Source organism: Pan paniscus, chromosome 17 (assembly GCF_029289425.2).
Source record: "Pan paniscus chromosome 17, NHGRI_mPanPan1-v2.0_pri, whole genome shotgun sequence".
NCBI classification, from domain to species: Eukaryota; Metazoa; Chordata; class Mammalia; order Primates; family Hominidae; genus Pan; species Pan paniscus.
The window spans coordinates 29,721,476-29,739,153 of record NC_073266.2 but is presented as its reverse complement, the minus strand read 5'-3'; the positions used below and the strand labels follow the sequence as shown (position 1 = coordinate 29,739,153).

The following is a 17,678-nucleotide window of genomic DNA, read 5'->3' as shown; positions in this document are numbered from 1 at the left end:
GGGACACAGCCAAACCATATCATATGGTCTCTCCCTAATTTTCTTTTCTCTTTTTTTTTTGAGATGGAGTCTCACTCTGTCGCCCAGGCTGGAGTGCAGTGGCGCGATTTCCGCTCACTGCAAGCTCCACCTCCCGGGTACACGCCATTCTTCTGCCTCAGCCTCCCGAGTAGCTGGGACTACAGGTGCCTGCCACCACGCCTGGCTAATTTTTTTTATTTTTAGTAGAGACAGGGTTTCACCATGTTAGCCAGGATGGTCTTGATCTCCTGACCTTGTGATCCGCCCGCCTCGGCCTCCCAAAGTGCTGGGATTACAGGCGTGAGCCACCGCACCCGGCCCCTAATTTTATTTTCAGTACAACTAATGTTGGTGATTATTTGTGCCAAAAAATATTGCTATTTACATCTGGTCTGCTCAGTGATGTGGAGGTGTGGGTGCATCTAGCCCTTGAACAGTTTTCATAGCCTGTAACATCTGTATGAAAATGCAGCATTTAACATTAGGGTGGATGTGGGCTCTCCTGTTGCAAAGTCTGAAAGCTAGAGACATTTTATATCTGGAAGCTGTATCTTGCATCTTAGGGCTATATTGCATTTTAAAAACTTTTGTCTTAGTTGCCGATAATCCCAGGCATTAATGACTTTGGCAGGCTTTCTGGAAAGAAAAGCAATCACAAACCATTCTTTCCATGAACAGAATGGCCAGAGTCACTGTATATTTGTATGTGTGGATATACATGTACATATACATATACATATATTGACCTAGTGTTGAACATTTAGTGATTATTGCTTGTATTGAACTGATTTGTATTAATGACTCAGTGAAACAATTACCTCTTTACTCAGAAACAAGCATTGCGGTTAGGTTCTTTCTCAAAGTCTGATCCATTAGTTTCATGGATGGGGTGTGAATCAAACTTGACGTTGATTTTTGAAGATTCAGAACTAACTTCCCACTCTGTCGAAAGAGTGACAACCACAAGGCTCATTTTAAAGCTTTCAGTCTGCAGTTGACCTCCTCTAGGAGTGGGTAGTGCAGGGGCACAGCTCCCATAGGGCGTCTTCAAAGCCTCAGTGATCAGGCATCAGTAACAACCTCCTGTTTGTGGAAGGTTTGCAGAAGGTTGTCAAGCACTGTCCTGAAAGAGCTGTGTTCTCTGGTCCCCTGAAGAGCCCAAACCACCCATTCTGTTTATGTGTGTTCAGCTGATCAGCTCCTATGCTCAGTCCAATAACTTCCAGTTTCAGCAGATCTTCCCACAAGGACCAGGATTTACCAGGAGAGATTTCCATGGAGGAAAAAAGAAATGAAACTTGGTTAGAGTTCACAACATTTTCAGTGTTAAGATTGATCTTTCTTAAGACACATTAGGACATCTTATACTTTTAATATTTTCATCATTGGTATAGAAATTCTGTAGGAGCACTTAGGAGCCAAGAAGAAGAACATTTTATGCATTTGACTACTGGGAAGTTGGTGAAGGTTTCTTCTTTAACATCTGTTCTCCTTGGTAGCCTATTGAAACAGGCTCCAGATGAGTCCTGGTCAAGTGAGTAGCTCATTCTCTTGATGGGATAGTGTAGGCAGAGTGGAGAGAACCTACATGCTGGATTGGGGGATGAGTTGCCATATCTGTGCCCTTTCCAGTAGACCATTGTGTGCAGGTAAGGTTGACTGAAGCATCATCATCACCCCATTTTGTGCCAACCCTTATTTTTCCATAAGGATTCACATTTTTATTTGTTGTGTTTCTTGTACTTAATCTTACCTAGGATAAACACATCTTCAGGAGATTTCTTTTTGTTCATTTTTTTTTTTTTTTTTGTCTGAGGCTCGGATGTTGGGCACCTTGTTCTTTATTGTTAGTCAATCCCTGTTTTTAAGAATAAATACAGGATTAGCATGAGTGGTAAAAATCCAGGAACAAAGGGAATAGCAGGACGAGAATGGACAATTAGGGTGTCTGAGTATAGGAGAGATTTTTTTTTTCTTGAACCTTAATATTAATTGAATAAAGTAAATGGGAATAACTGAGTGCATGCTATTCTGGAGGCATCTGAAACTATCAATTATGAAACTAGTCAAGAAAATCCCTAGAATGTTTCCTTAATCTTCCTCCTTCCAAATTGTTCCTCCTTTAAATCTTGTGTAACACTTCAGTAGAGTGAATATCTCATACCTGCAGCTACATCTGTGGGTTTGGGAAGAAGCTTTCATCACTGGGCTGCAAGACTGGAACAAAGCGAGCGTGCAGTTGTGTCTGATGTTAGTCGCCTTTCTGACTTGGTGTTTGTAAGTGTTCACTGGCGCACCTGTGTATTCATTCAGCAATATTTATTGAGGACCTACCGTGTGCTCCATGCTGCTCGGGATGCAGAGAGGAGAAAGACAGACAAGCTTGCTCCCCTCTGAAGCTTACCTTGTTAGTGTAGGTGACAGACAGTAAGTAGGAAAAAATACCAATACTATTAGATGGCACTCAGAGGTGGGAAGAAAATAGAGCCAGCAAGAGACTAGAGACTCGGGCTGATGAGGGTGGCCAGGGGAGGCTTTGCATGACCTCAGATTATATGATGGAGTGAGCTCTGCAGAGATCTGGAGCGGGGCGTGTTTTCAGAAGTGGGAATAGCAGGTGAGGTCTTGAGGCCTGAAGAAGCAAAGGTGCGAGCAGTCTCAGAGCCTGCGCTAGTCGTGGGTAGGGAGGGTGTGTGGCCAGGAGGCCTGGAAAGAAGGAAGCCCCTGGAGGGTTTCAGTAGGGAGTGAGGTGGTCTGATTTGCACATTAAAAGGATTACTCTGCTGGGTGGGGGACAGACTGTAGGAGGATTAGAGGGCCAGCTGAGCAGTGGGCACCTGTGTGTCTCCACTTACATCTGTGTGTGGCTCCCCTCCCCCAGGGATGGAGGCCTGGACCAGGGTGATCCATCCGGAAGGGGCGCAGCTCTGGCTGAGGGCTTGGCTGTAGAATGGGAGGGGAGGGGGAGCCAGGAATGAAATGACTCCTTGGGTTCCCCTGTATTCAGGGTGCATTCCTGTGGACAGCAAAGAGTGGAGGTGTGGGAAAGTCAGAATAGGTAAATGGGAAAAAACAGACCCAATGTGTATTTAAAATAATGGAAAATGTCTCATTTGTGGATAGCTTCGCTTAGTCAATGCTGAGATGCGTCTTGTGGAACAGAATTTTTGGGACATTTGCAGGTATGTTTTAGTTCCAGGGCAATTAGCACTTGTTGTCCTACTGAAGTTTATGTTCTTTGAAGGCAGGGTCCGTATGATTCATCTTAGTACCTAGATTATGCCTTAGAGATAAAGGCTTAGGTCAATGTTTGGTTTGAATTGAAAGGTTCAATTATCTCAGAGTTGATTTTATTTGATCATGTAGGGAGATGTTGGGAGTGGGATAAGTTCTGAGAGGCCACAATGAATAATCCAGTTTTTTAGCTTCTGGTTACATAAGATTTGAACAGATACTCAATTATATTATCTCATATGCAAATTTCCAGAGGTTCTGGTGCCTGTCACCCAGGCGTGGCCATGAGGTGATGGGTAAGCGTGTAGGTATTCAATATTTAGTATTGAGGAGCGGGTATGAAGGAAAGACATGCCATCCTTTTTTGATGTACTTGGCTCATAAATCTTCTCTGTCTGCTTTGCATAGGATGAGTTAGATGAACTCCGTGCTGAGATGGAAGAGATGAGAGACAGTTATTTAGAGGAAGATGTTTACCAGCTGCAGGAGCTTCGGCGAGAACTGGACCGCGCTAATAAAAACTGCCGAATCCTGCAGTACCGTCTTCGGAAAGCCGAGCAGAAAAGCCTGAAAGTGGCTGAGACGGGTCAGGTGGATGGCGAGCTTATTCGAAGCCTGGAGCAGGACTTGAAGGTGAGTGAGGGGGTGGTGCGTGCACCCCGCAAGGCTGCTGTGGACCGGCTGGCCACATGCACGTTGCCCTGGTGTTTTTTCCCTGCTTGTGTCTGTCTCTACAGATTGCAGCATAAACAGTCTTGGTTTGCTTTATGGCTGATAGAGTGTGTGTAGTTGTATGACTTTGACAGCCCAAGGTTTACATTTGTCATAATATGAACTTTAAAAAAATGATGATAATCTGTGATAACGAAGAATTAATACCTGCCAATGGGTCTGACAGTTGGATAGAAATTCTGCAGAAACTCTGAAAGATCTGAAATATTTTTTTAAAAAATCTATTGATTATCAGTGTAGTCAAAGGCCACTCTTAAAAGTTGATCATATCACTTAACATTTTTTTATTGTTATTTAGGTTTCTAGGATGTAGAAATCCTGACATTCCCATTACCCAAGCGAGACTTGTGTAGTGAGGATCTAATGCCAGGAGAAGTCATCACAAATTGTCTGAGGTGTCTTTGAGAACCACTGGGAGAAGTGGGAATAATGGGAAGAAATCCCAGACTTTAAGCCATTTTCTCTCCGTGGGCAGCGAGGCCCTCATGACCTGATTATCAAATCATTTATCTGGAGATGAATTATGCATACTGTTCTCTTTATTGCCGGAGTACTTGTGAAATCTCATCTAGCCTTTCAGTGTGATAACAGGAAAAGAACCTTTGTAATTCTACCAAAGTTATAAACCACTGACAAAATGTCATTCAGTGTGATAAAGGGTGATTTATATTTCTCTTACAAGGCCTCTTGCCTCATTTGCTTTTAGAAAGTAAACGTGTTTAACTGCTTTGCTCATTCAAATGGTTTACCACACCAGAGCCACGGTACAATATTTAAAACTTGACTACATTGAACATCTTAGGCATAGAGAATTTTTTTTTATTATTATTTTAGAGATAGAATCTTGCTCTGTCACCCAGGCTGGAGTGCAGAGGCACCATCATAGCTCACTGTTACCTCGAACTCCTGGGCTCAAGCAACCCTCCCATCTTCACCTCTCAAGTAGCTGGGACTATAGGCATGCACCACCATGCCTGGATTATTTTTTATTTTTATAATTTTTTGAGAGACAGGGTCTCACTGTGTTTCCCAGGCTGGTCTCAAACTCCTGACCTCAAGTGATTCTCCTTTCTTTGCCTCCCAAAGTGCTGGGATTACAGGCAACTTACTTGTTTTGTTAGCAGATGGGTTCAGTATTACTTTAGTGAATAGAAATGTTTATTTGTTTATTATTATTTGAATTTCTCGCTTAAAGCACGTGAGCTTGGGCAGAATTGGCATGGTTGGTGATCATCTTTGAGGGAGGAGGGTTATCCAAAGTGGGCTTTAAAAACAATTTATTTATTTTAAAGCCATTTAAATTTAGCAGTTTGGGGGGTTGTATACCAACTTTAGTGACACTAAGGTTAGCACGTTCTGATAATGCACCACCATCAGACCAGCCAGAGTGGCCTTTTAGCCCAGATGTTGATTTCATTTTTAAATGAATCTCCTGCTCCTTTTAACAATAAGTCAGTTGTGTATTGCCAGGGTCTTTGCTATGTGGTGTAATATATTACTTAATGATTTTGCCTCTGATGTTGTCTGATAGTACCCTTAGCACACAAAAAGCCTCATATCCTGATAATGATCTCTGTGGGTCGATGCAGGTAGCCAAAGATGTATCTGTCAGATTGCACCATGAACTTAAGACGGTGGAGGAAAAGCGCGCTAAAGCTGAGGATGAAAACGAAACTCTCCGACAACAGATGATTGAAGTGGAAATATCCAAACAGGCCCTCCAGAATGAGCTGGAGAGACTGAAAGAGGTAATCCAAAACTGTGGGGGTCCTGCCCCCTTGCATTTAATAAGGAGGAGCTTGGAACTCCAAGTGCCCCCTTCTCATTGTGGTGGAAAGCTGGGGTTGGCAAACCGTGGCCTGTTTGTTTGGCTCATAAGTTAGATTGTTTTTACATTTTTTTCCTAGTGTGGTAAACAAACAAGCAAACAAGCAAAACTCACAGGAAAGAAAGCCCCCAAAAGCAAAGAAGACTATGGATTCAATACTGTGTGATGCTTGCAAAGCCTAAAATATTTTCTATCTGGCCCTTTACAGAAAATGCTTATTGGGCCCTGGTCTAAAGCTAGTTTTTGTAATTACCACTCAGATGAGCTGACCATTAATTCCTTTGATGTGTCCAAGTGGAGCCTATTATTGCTAGAATACAGAATTAAGAAGTAGCTTTTTTCTCCAGAGTCTTCTCCAGTGAGCCGGAAAGTATGTTATAGTTGTTTGTTAAAGCTGTGTAAACAGGCAATGTATGTAACACCACCTGTGTAGCTAAAATGAGTTAAATATAGACATTTTTAAATTTTAGGGAGTGATTTTTCTAGCAAAGTAGTCTGGAAAATGAATATATATTTTTTTCATTTGCATACAGCAATGCAAATCCTGTTTTGTTATTGACTTCCATTATAAGATTAAAGCTGAGTGTTTTCTTGGAAAACGTCCTGCATGTGTTGAAATTAAAAGCCTTTGGCGAAGGCTTTAAGCTCACAGTGAATTCTGGTGTATTACCTGCACCTGCCAGCAGCCTTGCTTAGCGGCTCATTTTTCCTTTGGAACAGTTTCCTGATTCACACAGTTCTTCCCTATCCATGCCCCTCCCATCTGCTGCACCTGGTTCCGGCCCGCGTGGGCTCCGGGTAGAGTTGTGCATGTGCGGTGCAGGCCCTGCTCTCAAGGCGCCTCCAGTTCAGTCAGGCCCACAGATAACAAAACAAACAAATCACAGCAAAGTAGCAGGCGTGCCCCTCTCTGCTTCTGCCCCCACCCCTCTGCTCACAGCTGCCTCGGCCTCCCTGCTCTTCCCATGCATGCCCTCGCTGGAATGTTCTTTCTCCAGGCACTCACCTGTGGCTCATTCCCTTATCTCTTTCGGGTCCTTGCTGAGATTCACTCAGCCCCTCCCCTCAACACTCGTGAAAGTTGTCCCCATCTCCACCCTGGCCAGCCCTGTTCACCTTCCCATCTGACATATGTGTTCTGGGACATTATTTGTCTATTGTCACCGCTCATCTGACAATGCTGTGTGTTTTATTTCTCTTTTATCCCTCCCCTCCTTTACCGGTGCCCCTTCACATCACAAGCTCTGTGGGGCAGGGACAGGGGCTTTGTCTGGCTCACTGTGGGGCCCTCATGCCTGGAACAGTGCCTGGCACATGCTGGGTGGAGGAGTGAACGAAGGGGGCGGACCATAGAGCTGTGTGATCAGAGCATGCCTGGGAGATGAGGTGGCCTCCCAGAGGAAGAGGTTAGCTTCTGGGAGCTTGCTTTCATCACAGGTAACCCTCACCCCTTAACTTAGACTTGTGTCTGCTCCCAGGACTCGAGGAATTTGTCCTCTAATTAAGGATCTCTGCCTCAATTAAAGTACCAGTTGCTGGTACTTTACTTCCCTCCTGTTCCTTTGTTCTAAGTTTGCTGGAATAATTTCCTTTCTCAGTTTGAGCCTGACCTCAACAGTTAGAGGGTATAGAAAATAGTTTACAGTTGACTCTGGAACAACGTGGGGATTGGGGGTGCGGGGGATCACCTCCTGTGCAGTTGAAAATCTGTGCATGTCTTGTAGTCCTAGATACTAGGGAGGCTGAGGCGGGAGGATTGCTTGTGCCCAGGACTTTGAGGCCAGCTTGGGCAACACAGCAAGACCCTGTTTCTTAAAGAAAAAAAAGAGAAAATAACGTATATAGCTTTTGACTCCCCCAAAACTTAACTAATAATAACCTACTGTAGACTGGAAGCCTTACTGATAACATAAAACAGCCAATCAACACATATTTTGCATGTTGTATGTATTATGTACTGTTTTCTTATAATAAAGCTAGAGAAAATAAAATGTTGTTAAAATCATAAGGAAGAGAAAATATACTTACTATTCATTAAGTGGAAGTGGATCACCGTGAAGGTCTTCATGCTCATAGTCTTCACGTTGAGTAGATGGAGGAGGAAGAGGAGGGTTTGGTCTTGCTGTCTCAGGGGTGGCATAGGTGGAAGAAGATTTGAGTATAAGTGGACTTTCACAGTTCAAAAGTATGTTGTTCAAGAGTCAACTGTAGAAGTATATTTTATAAAATTTTATATGTGTATACATTTGTGTATAACTAAACATAAATATATATTTTAAGTAGGTGAAGATTCTGTTGCATACATTTAAATGGATTTGTGTAGGATTTGGCATCTCTTTGGAGGAAGAAATGATTATTGTTACTCTTGACATTCAAAAGCAAGGCCAGAGTGAGACAAGTATCTTCAGAGAACCTGATGCTGGCTCAGGCTGGATGTGAGGAGAGAACGGAGAGGGATCAGCCCTCCCTTTGTGGGTTAGAATTACTGAGAGGAATTGTTCCATTGGAATGAAATAAGTATTTTACTTCCAGAGTTGCAGTCAGGGTGGTGGGACCGCATATTTACACCAAACTTCTAAATGAATCATAGAACTGACAGGAGTCCCAGGAGGGTTAGATGCTGGTAGATTAAACTGGAAGCAGAGAACGATAGTATCTCATGATACAAGGTTCAAAGGTGGTGGAGGAAATATTTATTGGAAAATGCCAGCTGCTATCTTTGTGAATGGGTTCTTTTTGCAAAAGCCAGTACAAACAGGCTGAGCTTTGCTCTGGGGTGAGGATAATATTTTTTCTATCCTGAGCCTCACTTTTTGTTGTTCACCTCTGGAGTTTTGTAAATGGATGTGTGACCTCCTGAAAAAGGCAAGGACAGTTCATGTGTTGTGTGTGTCTGAGCAGCAGCAGTTGTCGCAGGTGTGTGTGTGTCCGCTCGGCCTCAGGGGTCCGTGAGACAGCATCTCCATGCCTTCTCTCTGGAGCCACCACTCCCTTCTCTCTGAAGCCCTAGACTGTTTTCAGCTGCCTGGTGGACATCTCCAGTATGAGTTTTTCCTAGCACTTTAGACTCTGTTCAGAACAAACTCATCGCCCCTTGCCCCAACCTGCACCTTCTCTGTCTCCTATTTGTGAAACGGTCTCTGAGTCCTTTCAGTCCCCAAGGCCGATGATGGTGTTACCCTTAACCCTCTTCTCCCTTCTTCAGCCGCTTGCTCAGTGCTGTAGGTTTGGCTTTTGCAGGCTTTAGACATTTCTTTCTCACTGATACCTGATAGGACATGGATGAACCTTGAAAATCTGCTAAGTAACAGAAGCCAGACATACTGTTCGATTCCATTGATAAGAAATATCCAGAGTAGATAAATTCATATAGACGGAAAACAGATTCATGGTTTCCTGGGGCTGGGGAGAGGGGAGAAGTGGGACCAACTGCTTAATGGGTAGGCGGTTTCCTTTTGGGGTGATGAAGATGTTTTAGAACGAGATAGAGGTGGTGGCTGCACAACACGAGAATGTACTCAATGCCACTGAGCTGTGCACTTGAAAATGGTTTGTTTTCTGTTACGTGAATTTTAACCTCAGCACTTTGGGAGGCCGAGGTGGGTGGATCACCTGAGGTTAGGAGTTCGAGACCAGCCTGGCTAACATGATGAAATCCTGTTTCTACTAAAAATACAAAAAATTAGCCAGGTGTGGTGGCACGCACCTGTAATCCCAGCTACTCGGGAGGCTGAGGCAGGAGAATTGCTTGAACCCAGGAGGCAGAGGTTGCAGTGAGCCGAGATCGCGCCATTGCACTCCAACTTGGGCAACAAGAGCAAAACTCCATCTTAAAAAAACAAAACAAAACAAAAACATTTTTCTTTCTCCACTCTATCCATACTTTTACCAGTCCCCCACCTCAGACGAGTATTTGAGAGCTGAAAGTGTGGGCTGACCATGCATGTTGAATGTGTACACGATTTCTAGTCCTTGCCTTTTGTTTTCTCTACATGCCAAAATTCTGAACATGTCACTCTGCTTAAACAGACAGACTTGCCTTGGCTTGTCTTAACTCTTTTGCATGACACAGCTGCCTATTACCCCCTGACCCATCCCTGGCTCCCTGTTGGGTTTCCCACTCCAGGGCTGTAAACATTGGCCTGAAATGGGAGAGCAGTTTAGAATGATGACTAGGACTCTGTGCTCTGATTCTTTTTGAACTACTAGAGGTGTATCTTTTAAAAGTTACTTTCTCTATTGATAAAAAAGGGCTGATCTGGCTAGAATTATCCCTTCCCACTAGCCAGCTTGCTTGCTGGCATCCTGTGCCTATTCACTCTTGGAGTCTGTGACCCTAGGCACCCACACGCCCTCTGCTTTAACAAAACTCAGACAATTTTCATCTTTTTTTTTTCTGATATATTTCTTCTAGTATTCAACTCTACCTATAGTGGAATCTCTCAAAAAGTAGAAAATGGTTAACCTTAGCTTAGTTTCCACTTCTTAAAGATTGCCCTAATTCTTTCACTGAACAGTATTTCATTCTACCCCCAATTTTTAGAGTTCTATTACATGCTAGACACAAATAACAACTAGCCAGGTTAGCCAGCACTTATACGGGACCATATACATGTTCTAGATCATTCCAGTGAGCTCAGGTTATTGAAAAGAGTCTGAGAGAACCAACTAAGAGACAACTTCTTGCGGCTGCCTTTCCTCAAGCTCAGAAAATGACATAGATTCCCTGGGTTTGGTTGAGACTTCTTTTGTGCATAGTAAATCATCAGATTTTGTAATGATTCCTGTGTGCTTGAGACGAATGTGTTTTGGGGTGCAGACTTTGATTTAAATCTGTTAGATTGAAGACTTCAATTGTAACCCACAGCAAAAAGGGCATCATCACTCGATACACAACTATACAAAGGTTTTACAAATACACAAAGGTTTAACAAAGTAATGCTTAACTTTGTCATTTGGGGTACACTCTGTTATTTTCCATTCAGCTAAAAAAAATTTTTAATGGTGGTTATAAGATTGATTTATAGTTCATTAGTGTGTTGTTGCAATTTGGAAAAATGTATTGACTCATTTGTTCGCTGTATTCAAATTTTCTATATCCTTTATAGCTTTTTGTCCCATTATAATTGCACATTTTAATTTTATTCTTGTAATTTGTCAAACTTTGCGTTATGTATTTTGGTGCCATTTTCTTTTTTCTTTTTTTTTCTTTTTTTTTTTTTTGAGATGGAGTCTCTCTCTGTCGCCCAGGCTGGAGTGCAGTGGCGTGATCTCGGCTCACTGCAAGCTCCGCCTCCCGGGTTCACGCCATTCTCCTGCCTCAGGCTCCGGAGCAGCTGGGACTACAGGCACCCGCCACCACGCCCGGCTAATTTTTTTTGCATATTTAGTAGAGACAGGGTTTCACCATGTTAGCCAGGATGGTCTCAATCTCCAGACCTCGTGATCTGCCCGCCTCGGCCTCCCAAAGTGCTGGGATTACAGGCGTGAGCCACCGCGCCTGGTCTTGATGCCGTATTCTTAAGTGAAAACAGATTTAGGACTCTTCCTTGTGATGAGTTATTCCCTTTATCAGTTGGTAATGACCTCTTTATAATGTATTGCTTTTTGCTGTAAAGTCTTTTTTATCTGCTTTCATCATCTATACCAAATTTCTTTTGGGTAGTATTGGCTTGGGATAGCTTTTTTTTCTTTTTTCTTTTTTTTTTTTTTTTTTTGTCTTAAACAACAGACATTTATTTCTGACAGTTCTGGAGGCTGGGAAGTCGAAAATCAAAATGCTAGTCAATTTGGTTCCTGGTGAGAGCCCTCTTCCCTGCTTACAGATAGCTGCCTTCTTGCTGTGTTTTCACATGGCAGAGAGCATGAGGGTGAGAATAAGAGGAGAGAGAGAGAGAGAGAGAGAGAGAGAGAGAGAGAGAGCGCGCGCACGCGCGAGAGCGAGCGAGAAAGAGCGAGTGCGCATGTGCGCGCGCAGCAAGCACATGTTCTGGTGTTTCTTCCTCTTTTCATAAAGATATTAACCCCATCATGGGGCCAAGGCCCCACCTCCATAGAACATCACGCTGAGGGTCAGGGCTTCCACATATGAATTTGGGGGAGGGCATAAACGTTCAGTCCATAATAAGGGGGAGAGTGGAGGAGGCAAGTTAGGAGGCTTCTCCAGTAAATCCTTGAGAGAGATGGTGGTGGTTTGAACCCCAGGGTTTTGGTAATTCTTTTAAAAATTTCTTTAAATTTTAGATTCGGAGGCATGTGTGCAGGTTTGCTGCATGAGTATCTTGCATAATAGTGAGGTTTGGGCTTCTAGTGCACCCACCACCCGAACGGTGACTGTACTCAGTAGATAATTTGTTTAAACCCTCACCACCATCCCGCCCATTCTCCCCGCTTAAGGACTCCCCAGTGTCTATTATTTACATCTTTGTGTCTATGTTTACCCATTGTTTAGCTCTCACTTGTAAGTGAGAACATGCAGTATTGGATTTTCTGTGTCTGAGTTATTTGACTTAGGATAATGGCCTCCAGCTCCATCCATGTTGCTGCAAAAGACAGGGTTTCATTCTTTTTTGTTGCTGCGTAGTATTCCATGGTGTATATATACCACACTTTCTTTATCTAATCGTCTATTGATGGATACTTAGGTTGATTCCATGATTTTGCTATTGTGCATATTGCTTCAATAAACACATGAGTGTAGGTATTTTTTTAATATAATTTCTTTTGGGTAGATGCACATTAATGAGATTGCTGGGTTGAATGGTAGTTCTATTTTTACTACTTTGAGAATTCCCTATACTGTTTTCCATAGAGTTGTACTAATTTACATTCCCACTAACAGTGTATAAGAGTTCCTTTTTCTCCATATCCATGCCAACATCTGCTGTTTTTTGATGTTTTAATAACAGACATTCTGACTGGTGTTTGATGATATCTCATTGTGGTTTTAATTTGCATTTCTCTGATGATTAGTGATGTGGAGCATTTCTTCATGTTTCTTGACCACTTACATGTCTTCAATTGAGAAATGTCTGTTCATGTCCTTTGCATGGCCTGGGATAGCTTTTTGATGGTTTCTTTAGTTTCATTTTTCTATGTCATTATGTTTTCAGTGTATTTCTTCTGAACAGAATGTAGCTACATTTTTTAAAAATGGGATCTGAGACTCTCTCTTTTTTAAACTGATAAATTTAATCCATGTATAAGCATTGTGGCTACTGATGGTTTGAGTTTATTTCTGTCATTGCATTTTATGTTCTTTATTTTCCCTGCTTGCTCCTTCTTTCTCTCTCTCTCTCCCCCCGCTTCCCTCCCTCCCTCTATCCCTCCCTCCCTCCCTCTCTCTCTCTCTCTCTTTCTTTAACTTCTCTTTGAGTTTTTAATTCTGTGTCTTATTTGGGAAGTTATACATTCTATTTCTGTTATTTTAATGATCACTCACATGTTTAACATGCATGTTTGAATTGAAGTTTAAAACTAATCATTAGCTGTATTCTCCTCCTGAAGAATACAGCCATCTTAGAAAGCTTCAACTTTAATCAAATCTTGTCTTTCATATGTTTTAGTATCATTTTAGTTTCATCTTTTTAAAATGACCTTTTAAAAACTTATTTAATAGCTAATGCTTGTTTTGATTAATTTACAGTTAACTTAATTGCCTATTTGTTTACTTATCATTGCTTCTTGAGTGTTACTTCTCTGAGTTCAGTTTCCTTCTTGCTGATCTTTTAATACATCCTTCAGCAGTTTTTTTCAGTTAGCAGTATTGCCTGAAATGCTTTCATTTCATATTGTCTTGAAATCTATTTAGTTGGGTGTGGAATTCCAACACTTTGAAGATAATATTTTATTATCTTTTGGCTCATTTTGCTGTAGAGAGGTCTGCTGTCAGCATAATTTTTATTTTTGAAGCTAATCTGTCTTCCTGATGACTCTTATACTTTTCTTTTTGTGTTTGGTATTCTATAGTTTCAGTCCACTTTATCTAGATTTATTCTTATTTTGCTCAACATTCACCGTCAGTCTGATTAAGTCTGTCATGAAATCTGGAGAATTCTCACTCCAAATAGTGTTCGATAGTGAAATTTTCTCTGAATTGTATTTCCTTTCATCACCTGTATTCTTTCTAAAACTTCTGCTAGTCCCATATGGGGCCTTCTTATGTTGTCCATTCTTTTTTTTTTTTTTTTTCTGAGACGGAGTCTCGCTCTGTCGCCCAGGCTGGAGTGCAGTGGCGTGATCTCGGCTCGCTGCAACCTCCGCCTCCCGAGTTCAAGCGATTCTCCTGCCTCAGCCTCCCGAGTAGCTGGGATTACAGGTGCACGCCACCATGCCCAGCTTTTTCTTTTTGTTTTAGCAGAAACAAGGGTTTCACCATGTTGGCCAGGCTGGTCTCAAACTCCTGACCTCAGGTGATCCACCCACCTCAGCCTCCCAAAGTGCTGGGATTATAGATGTGAGCCACCACGCCCAGCTGGATTGCTTGCTTATTGTACTGTTTTTTGAGACAAAGTCTTGCTGTCGCCCAGGCTGGAGTCCAGTGGTGTGATCACAGCTCAAGGCAGCCTGGACCTCCTTAGGCTCAAGCAGTCCTCTCGCCTAAGCACCTTCCACCCCCACCCCCGGCCCTGAGTAGCTAGGCTAGTGCCACCATGCCCAGCTAATTTCCATATTTTTTGGAGAGACAGGGTTTTGCCATTTTGCTCAGTCTGGTCTCAAACTCCTGGCCTCAAGGGATCCTCCTGCCTTAGCCTCCCAAAGTGCTGGGATTACAGGCTTAAGGCCTGCCTGTTATATATATTTTTTCATTGTTGAGTTTTGAGAGTTCTTTGTACATTAAGTTAATTAATTAAAATTTTTTTAGAGACAGGGTCTCCCTCTGTCACCCAGATTGGAGTACAGTGGTATAGTCGTGATGTACTGCCACCTTGAACTCCGGGGCTCAAGGGATCCTCTGCCTCAGCCTTCTGAGTAACTAGGACTAGAGTTATACGCCACCGCACCCAGCTGACTGTAGAAAATCTTTTGTAGAGATGGGGTCTCTCAGTGTTGCTCAGGCTGTCTCAAACTCCTGGACTCAAGTGATCCTCTCACTTTGGCTTCCCAAGAAGACAAATATATATATATATATGGTTTGCAAATATTTTCTCTTACTCCGTAGCTTGTCTTCTCATCCTCTTACAAGGTTTTCTCAGGGCAAAAGTTTTTAGTTTATGAAGCCCAATTTAAGAATGATTCCTTTTGTGGTATCAATTTTAGAAGCTCTGTGCCTAACCCTACATCCTGAATATTTTCTCCTATGTATTTTTTGGAAAGTTTTATTGTTTTACATTGCACATGTATGTCTGTGATCCATTTTGAATTAATTTTTCTATATGGTATGAAACTTAGGTCAAGCTTCATTTTTTTGGCCTGTGAACACCCAGTTACTCTGGCACCGTCTGTTGAAAAGACCACCTTTCCGCCATTGAATTACTTTTGCATTGTTGTCAAAAATCAGTTGGGCACATGTGTTTGGGTCTATTTCTGGGTTGTCTGCTCTGTTCCATTGATCTCTGCCAGAGCCACCCAGCCTTGATCACTTAGCTATATATGTCCTGAAAGTGCTTTCTTGGTGCGGAGTCCGTGCCAGCCAGCAGTTCCGAATCCTATTTGAACCCTCAGTGGCATTTTGGCCCACTCACCTCTTTGCCTTTTGGTATGTCTGTGTCTCTCTACACAGCCCCGTCCTTATGAAACGCTGGATAAATATTTGTTCCATGGGTGAAGGTTTTATCATCTTTATTTTCCCTTGAGAAAGAGCCAAAACATTATTTAAAAATCTCTTGCTGAGGAATTTCTGATTCTTTATATCATTACCTCAGGATAGTTAATAAAAGCCAGTAATTCCACTGTAGGTCAAGTTTTTTGACAATGACTGTGAGTCATGAAATTGGCCTGTTTGGTTAGTGATAAGCGAAGCCGCTTCTGTTCATCAACTTCCTGAACGTCAGCCAGGCTCCTCGCTGGGCTTGGACAACGCCGGCTTGTCCCCTGTGCGCTGTACAGCTGCCTTATTTTTATTTCCTGTGCAGTCTCACCCACAGCACTGCAGGCTCCGGGGGACCTTTTAGGGCAGATTATGGCACTCTTGGGATGGCTACCTTGGACGCAGCGATGCTGTGTGAACATTACTTTGCAGACTTCCTGAGAGATTGAAGATCCATCTATTTCTCTCCTTCTCTAAGACAGCCTTTCTTGGAAGATGGGAATCTCTGATAATGTGCAGGGCGTTTCAGCATTTTACCTACACGTTAGAATGGAACCTCTGACTTGTAGTGAAACGGACACTGTGCTTGCTGCTTTTCTTAAAAATAATTGGCTGGGTGCAGTGGCTCGCGTCTGTTTTCCCAGCACTTTGGGGAGGCCAAGGTGGGCAGATCACGAGGTCAGGAGATCAAGACCATACTGGCTAACACGGTGAAATCCCATCTCTACGAAAAATACAAAAAATTAGCCGGCCGTGGTGGCGGGCGCCTGTAGTCATAGCTACTCGGGAGGCTGAGGCAGGAGAATGGCATGAACCCGGGAGGCAGAGCTTGCAGTGAGCCAAGATTGTGCCACTGCACTCCAGCCTGGGCGACAGAGCAAGACTCCATCTCAAAAAAAATTAAAAAAATAAAAAATAATAATAATGATAATTAAAATAGGCTGGGCACGATGGTTCACGCCTCTAATCCTAATACTTTAGGAGGCCGAGGCGGGCAGATCACCTGAGGTCAGGAGTTCAAGACCAGCCTAGCCAACATGGTGAAACCCCGTCTCTACTAAAAATACAAAAATTAGCCAGGCATGGTGGCAGGCGTCTGTAATCCCAGCTACTCAGGAGGCCGAGGCAAGAGAATCGCTTGAACCTGGGAGGCAGAGGTTGCAGTGAGCCGAGATCGCGTCATCGCACTCCAGCCTGGGGGGCAAGAGCGAGACTTCGTCTCAAGAAAAAAAATAATAATTAAAATATAGACAGCACATATTTCTGAATAATTTAGACTTTCACTAGGCAGTAAACTGCATCAAATTTGTAGCATTGTCTGTGCTATGGGAAAAATAGAAACTACTGCTCTCCTCAAAAAAAAATTTTTTTTTGGAGACAGAGTCCCACCCTGTCACCCAGGCTGGAGTGCAGTGGTGTGATCTCAGCTCACTGCAACCTCTGCCTTCCAGGTTCAAGCGATTCTCCTGCCTCAGTCTCCTGAGTAGCTGGGATTACAGGTGCGCACCACCACACCTGGCTAATTTTTGTATTTTCAGTAGAGACAGGGTTTCATTATGTTGCCCAGGCTGGTCTTGAACTCCTAACCTCAAGTGATCCACCTGTCTCAGCCTCCCAAAGTACTGGGATTACAGGCGTGAGCCACTGTATCCTGCCTCAAAATTTATATTTGATTCTCTTGGGGTCTGTTGAATTTATATGCTACAAGTCATGTTATTGATGTAATATAATTTAGGTAACTTAATTTTTTTAATCTTCATTTTTTTTGAGACAGGGTCTCGCTCTGTTGCCCAGGGATCATGGCTCACTGCAGCCTTGACCTCTTGGGCTCAAGGGATCTTCCTGCCTCACCCTCCCAAGTAGCTGAGACTACAGGCGTGTGCCACCACACCCGGCTAATTTTTTTGATTTTTAAAATTTATTTATTTATTTATTTTTTAGTAGAGACTGGGTCTCATCATGTTGCCCAGGCTAGTCTCAAACTCCTGAGCTCAAACGATCCTCCCACCTCAGCTTCCCAAAGTTTTGGGATTACAGGGGTGAGCTGCCGTGTTTGGCTAATTTAGGTAACTTTTATCTTCAAGTGCAGAATCAAGAGTCAGAGAAATAGAAATG

The 17,678-nt window shown here is 42.9% G+C and overlaps 1 protein-coding gene across 11 annotated transcripts in view; it reads left to right on the top strand.

Annotated features, from left to right (window-relative positions):
- The window catches only part of MTCL1 (microtubule crosslinking factor 1), a 125,888-nt gene that overhangs the window by 8,025 nt on the left and 100,185 nt on the right, over positions 1-17,678 (top strand). For all 11 annotated transcript variants that reach the window (XM_063597201.1, XM_063597198.1, XM_034943596.3 and 8 more), the window contains exons 2-3: positions 3,664-3,888; positions 5,577-5,735. In XM_063597201.1, coding sequence (XP_063453271.1) covers positions 3,664-3,888; positions 5,577-5,735 — 384 coding nt within the window. The remainder of the gene's footprint in view (positions 1-3,663; positions 3,889-5,576; positions 5,736-17,678) is intronic.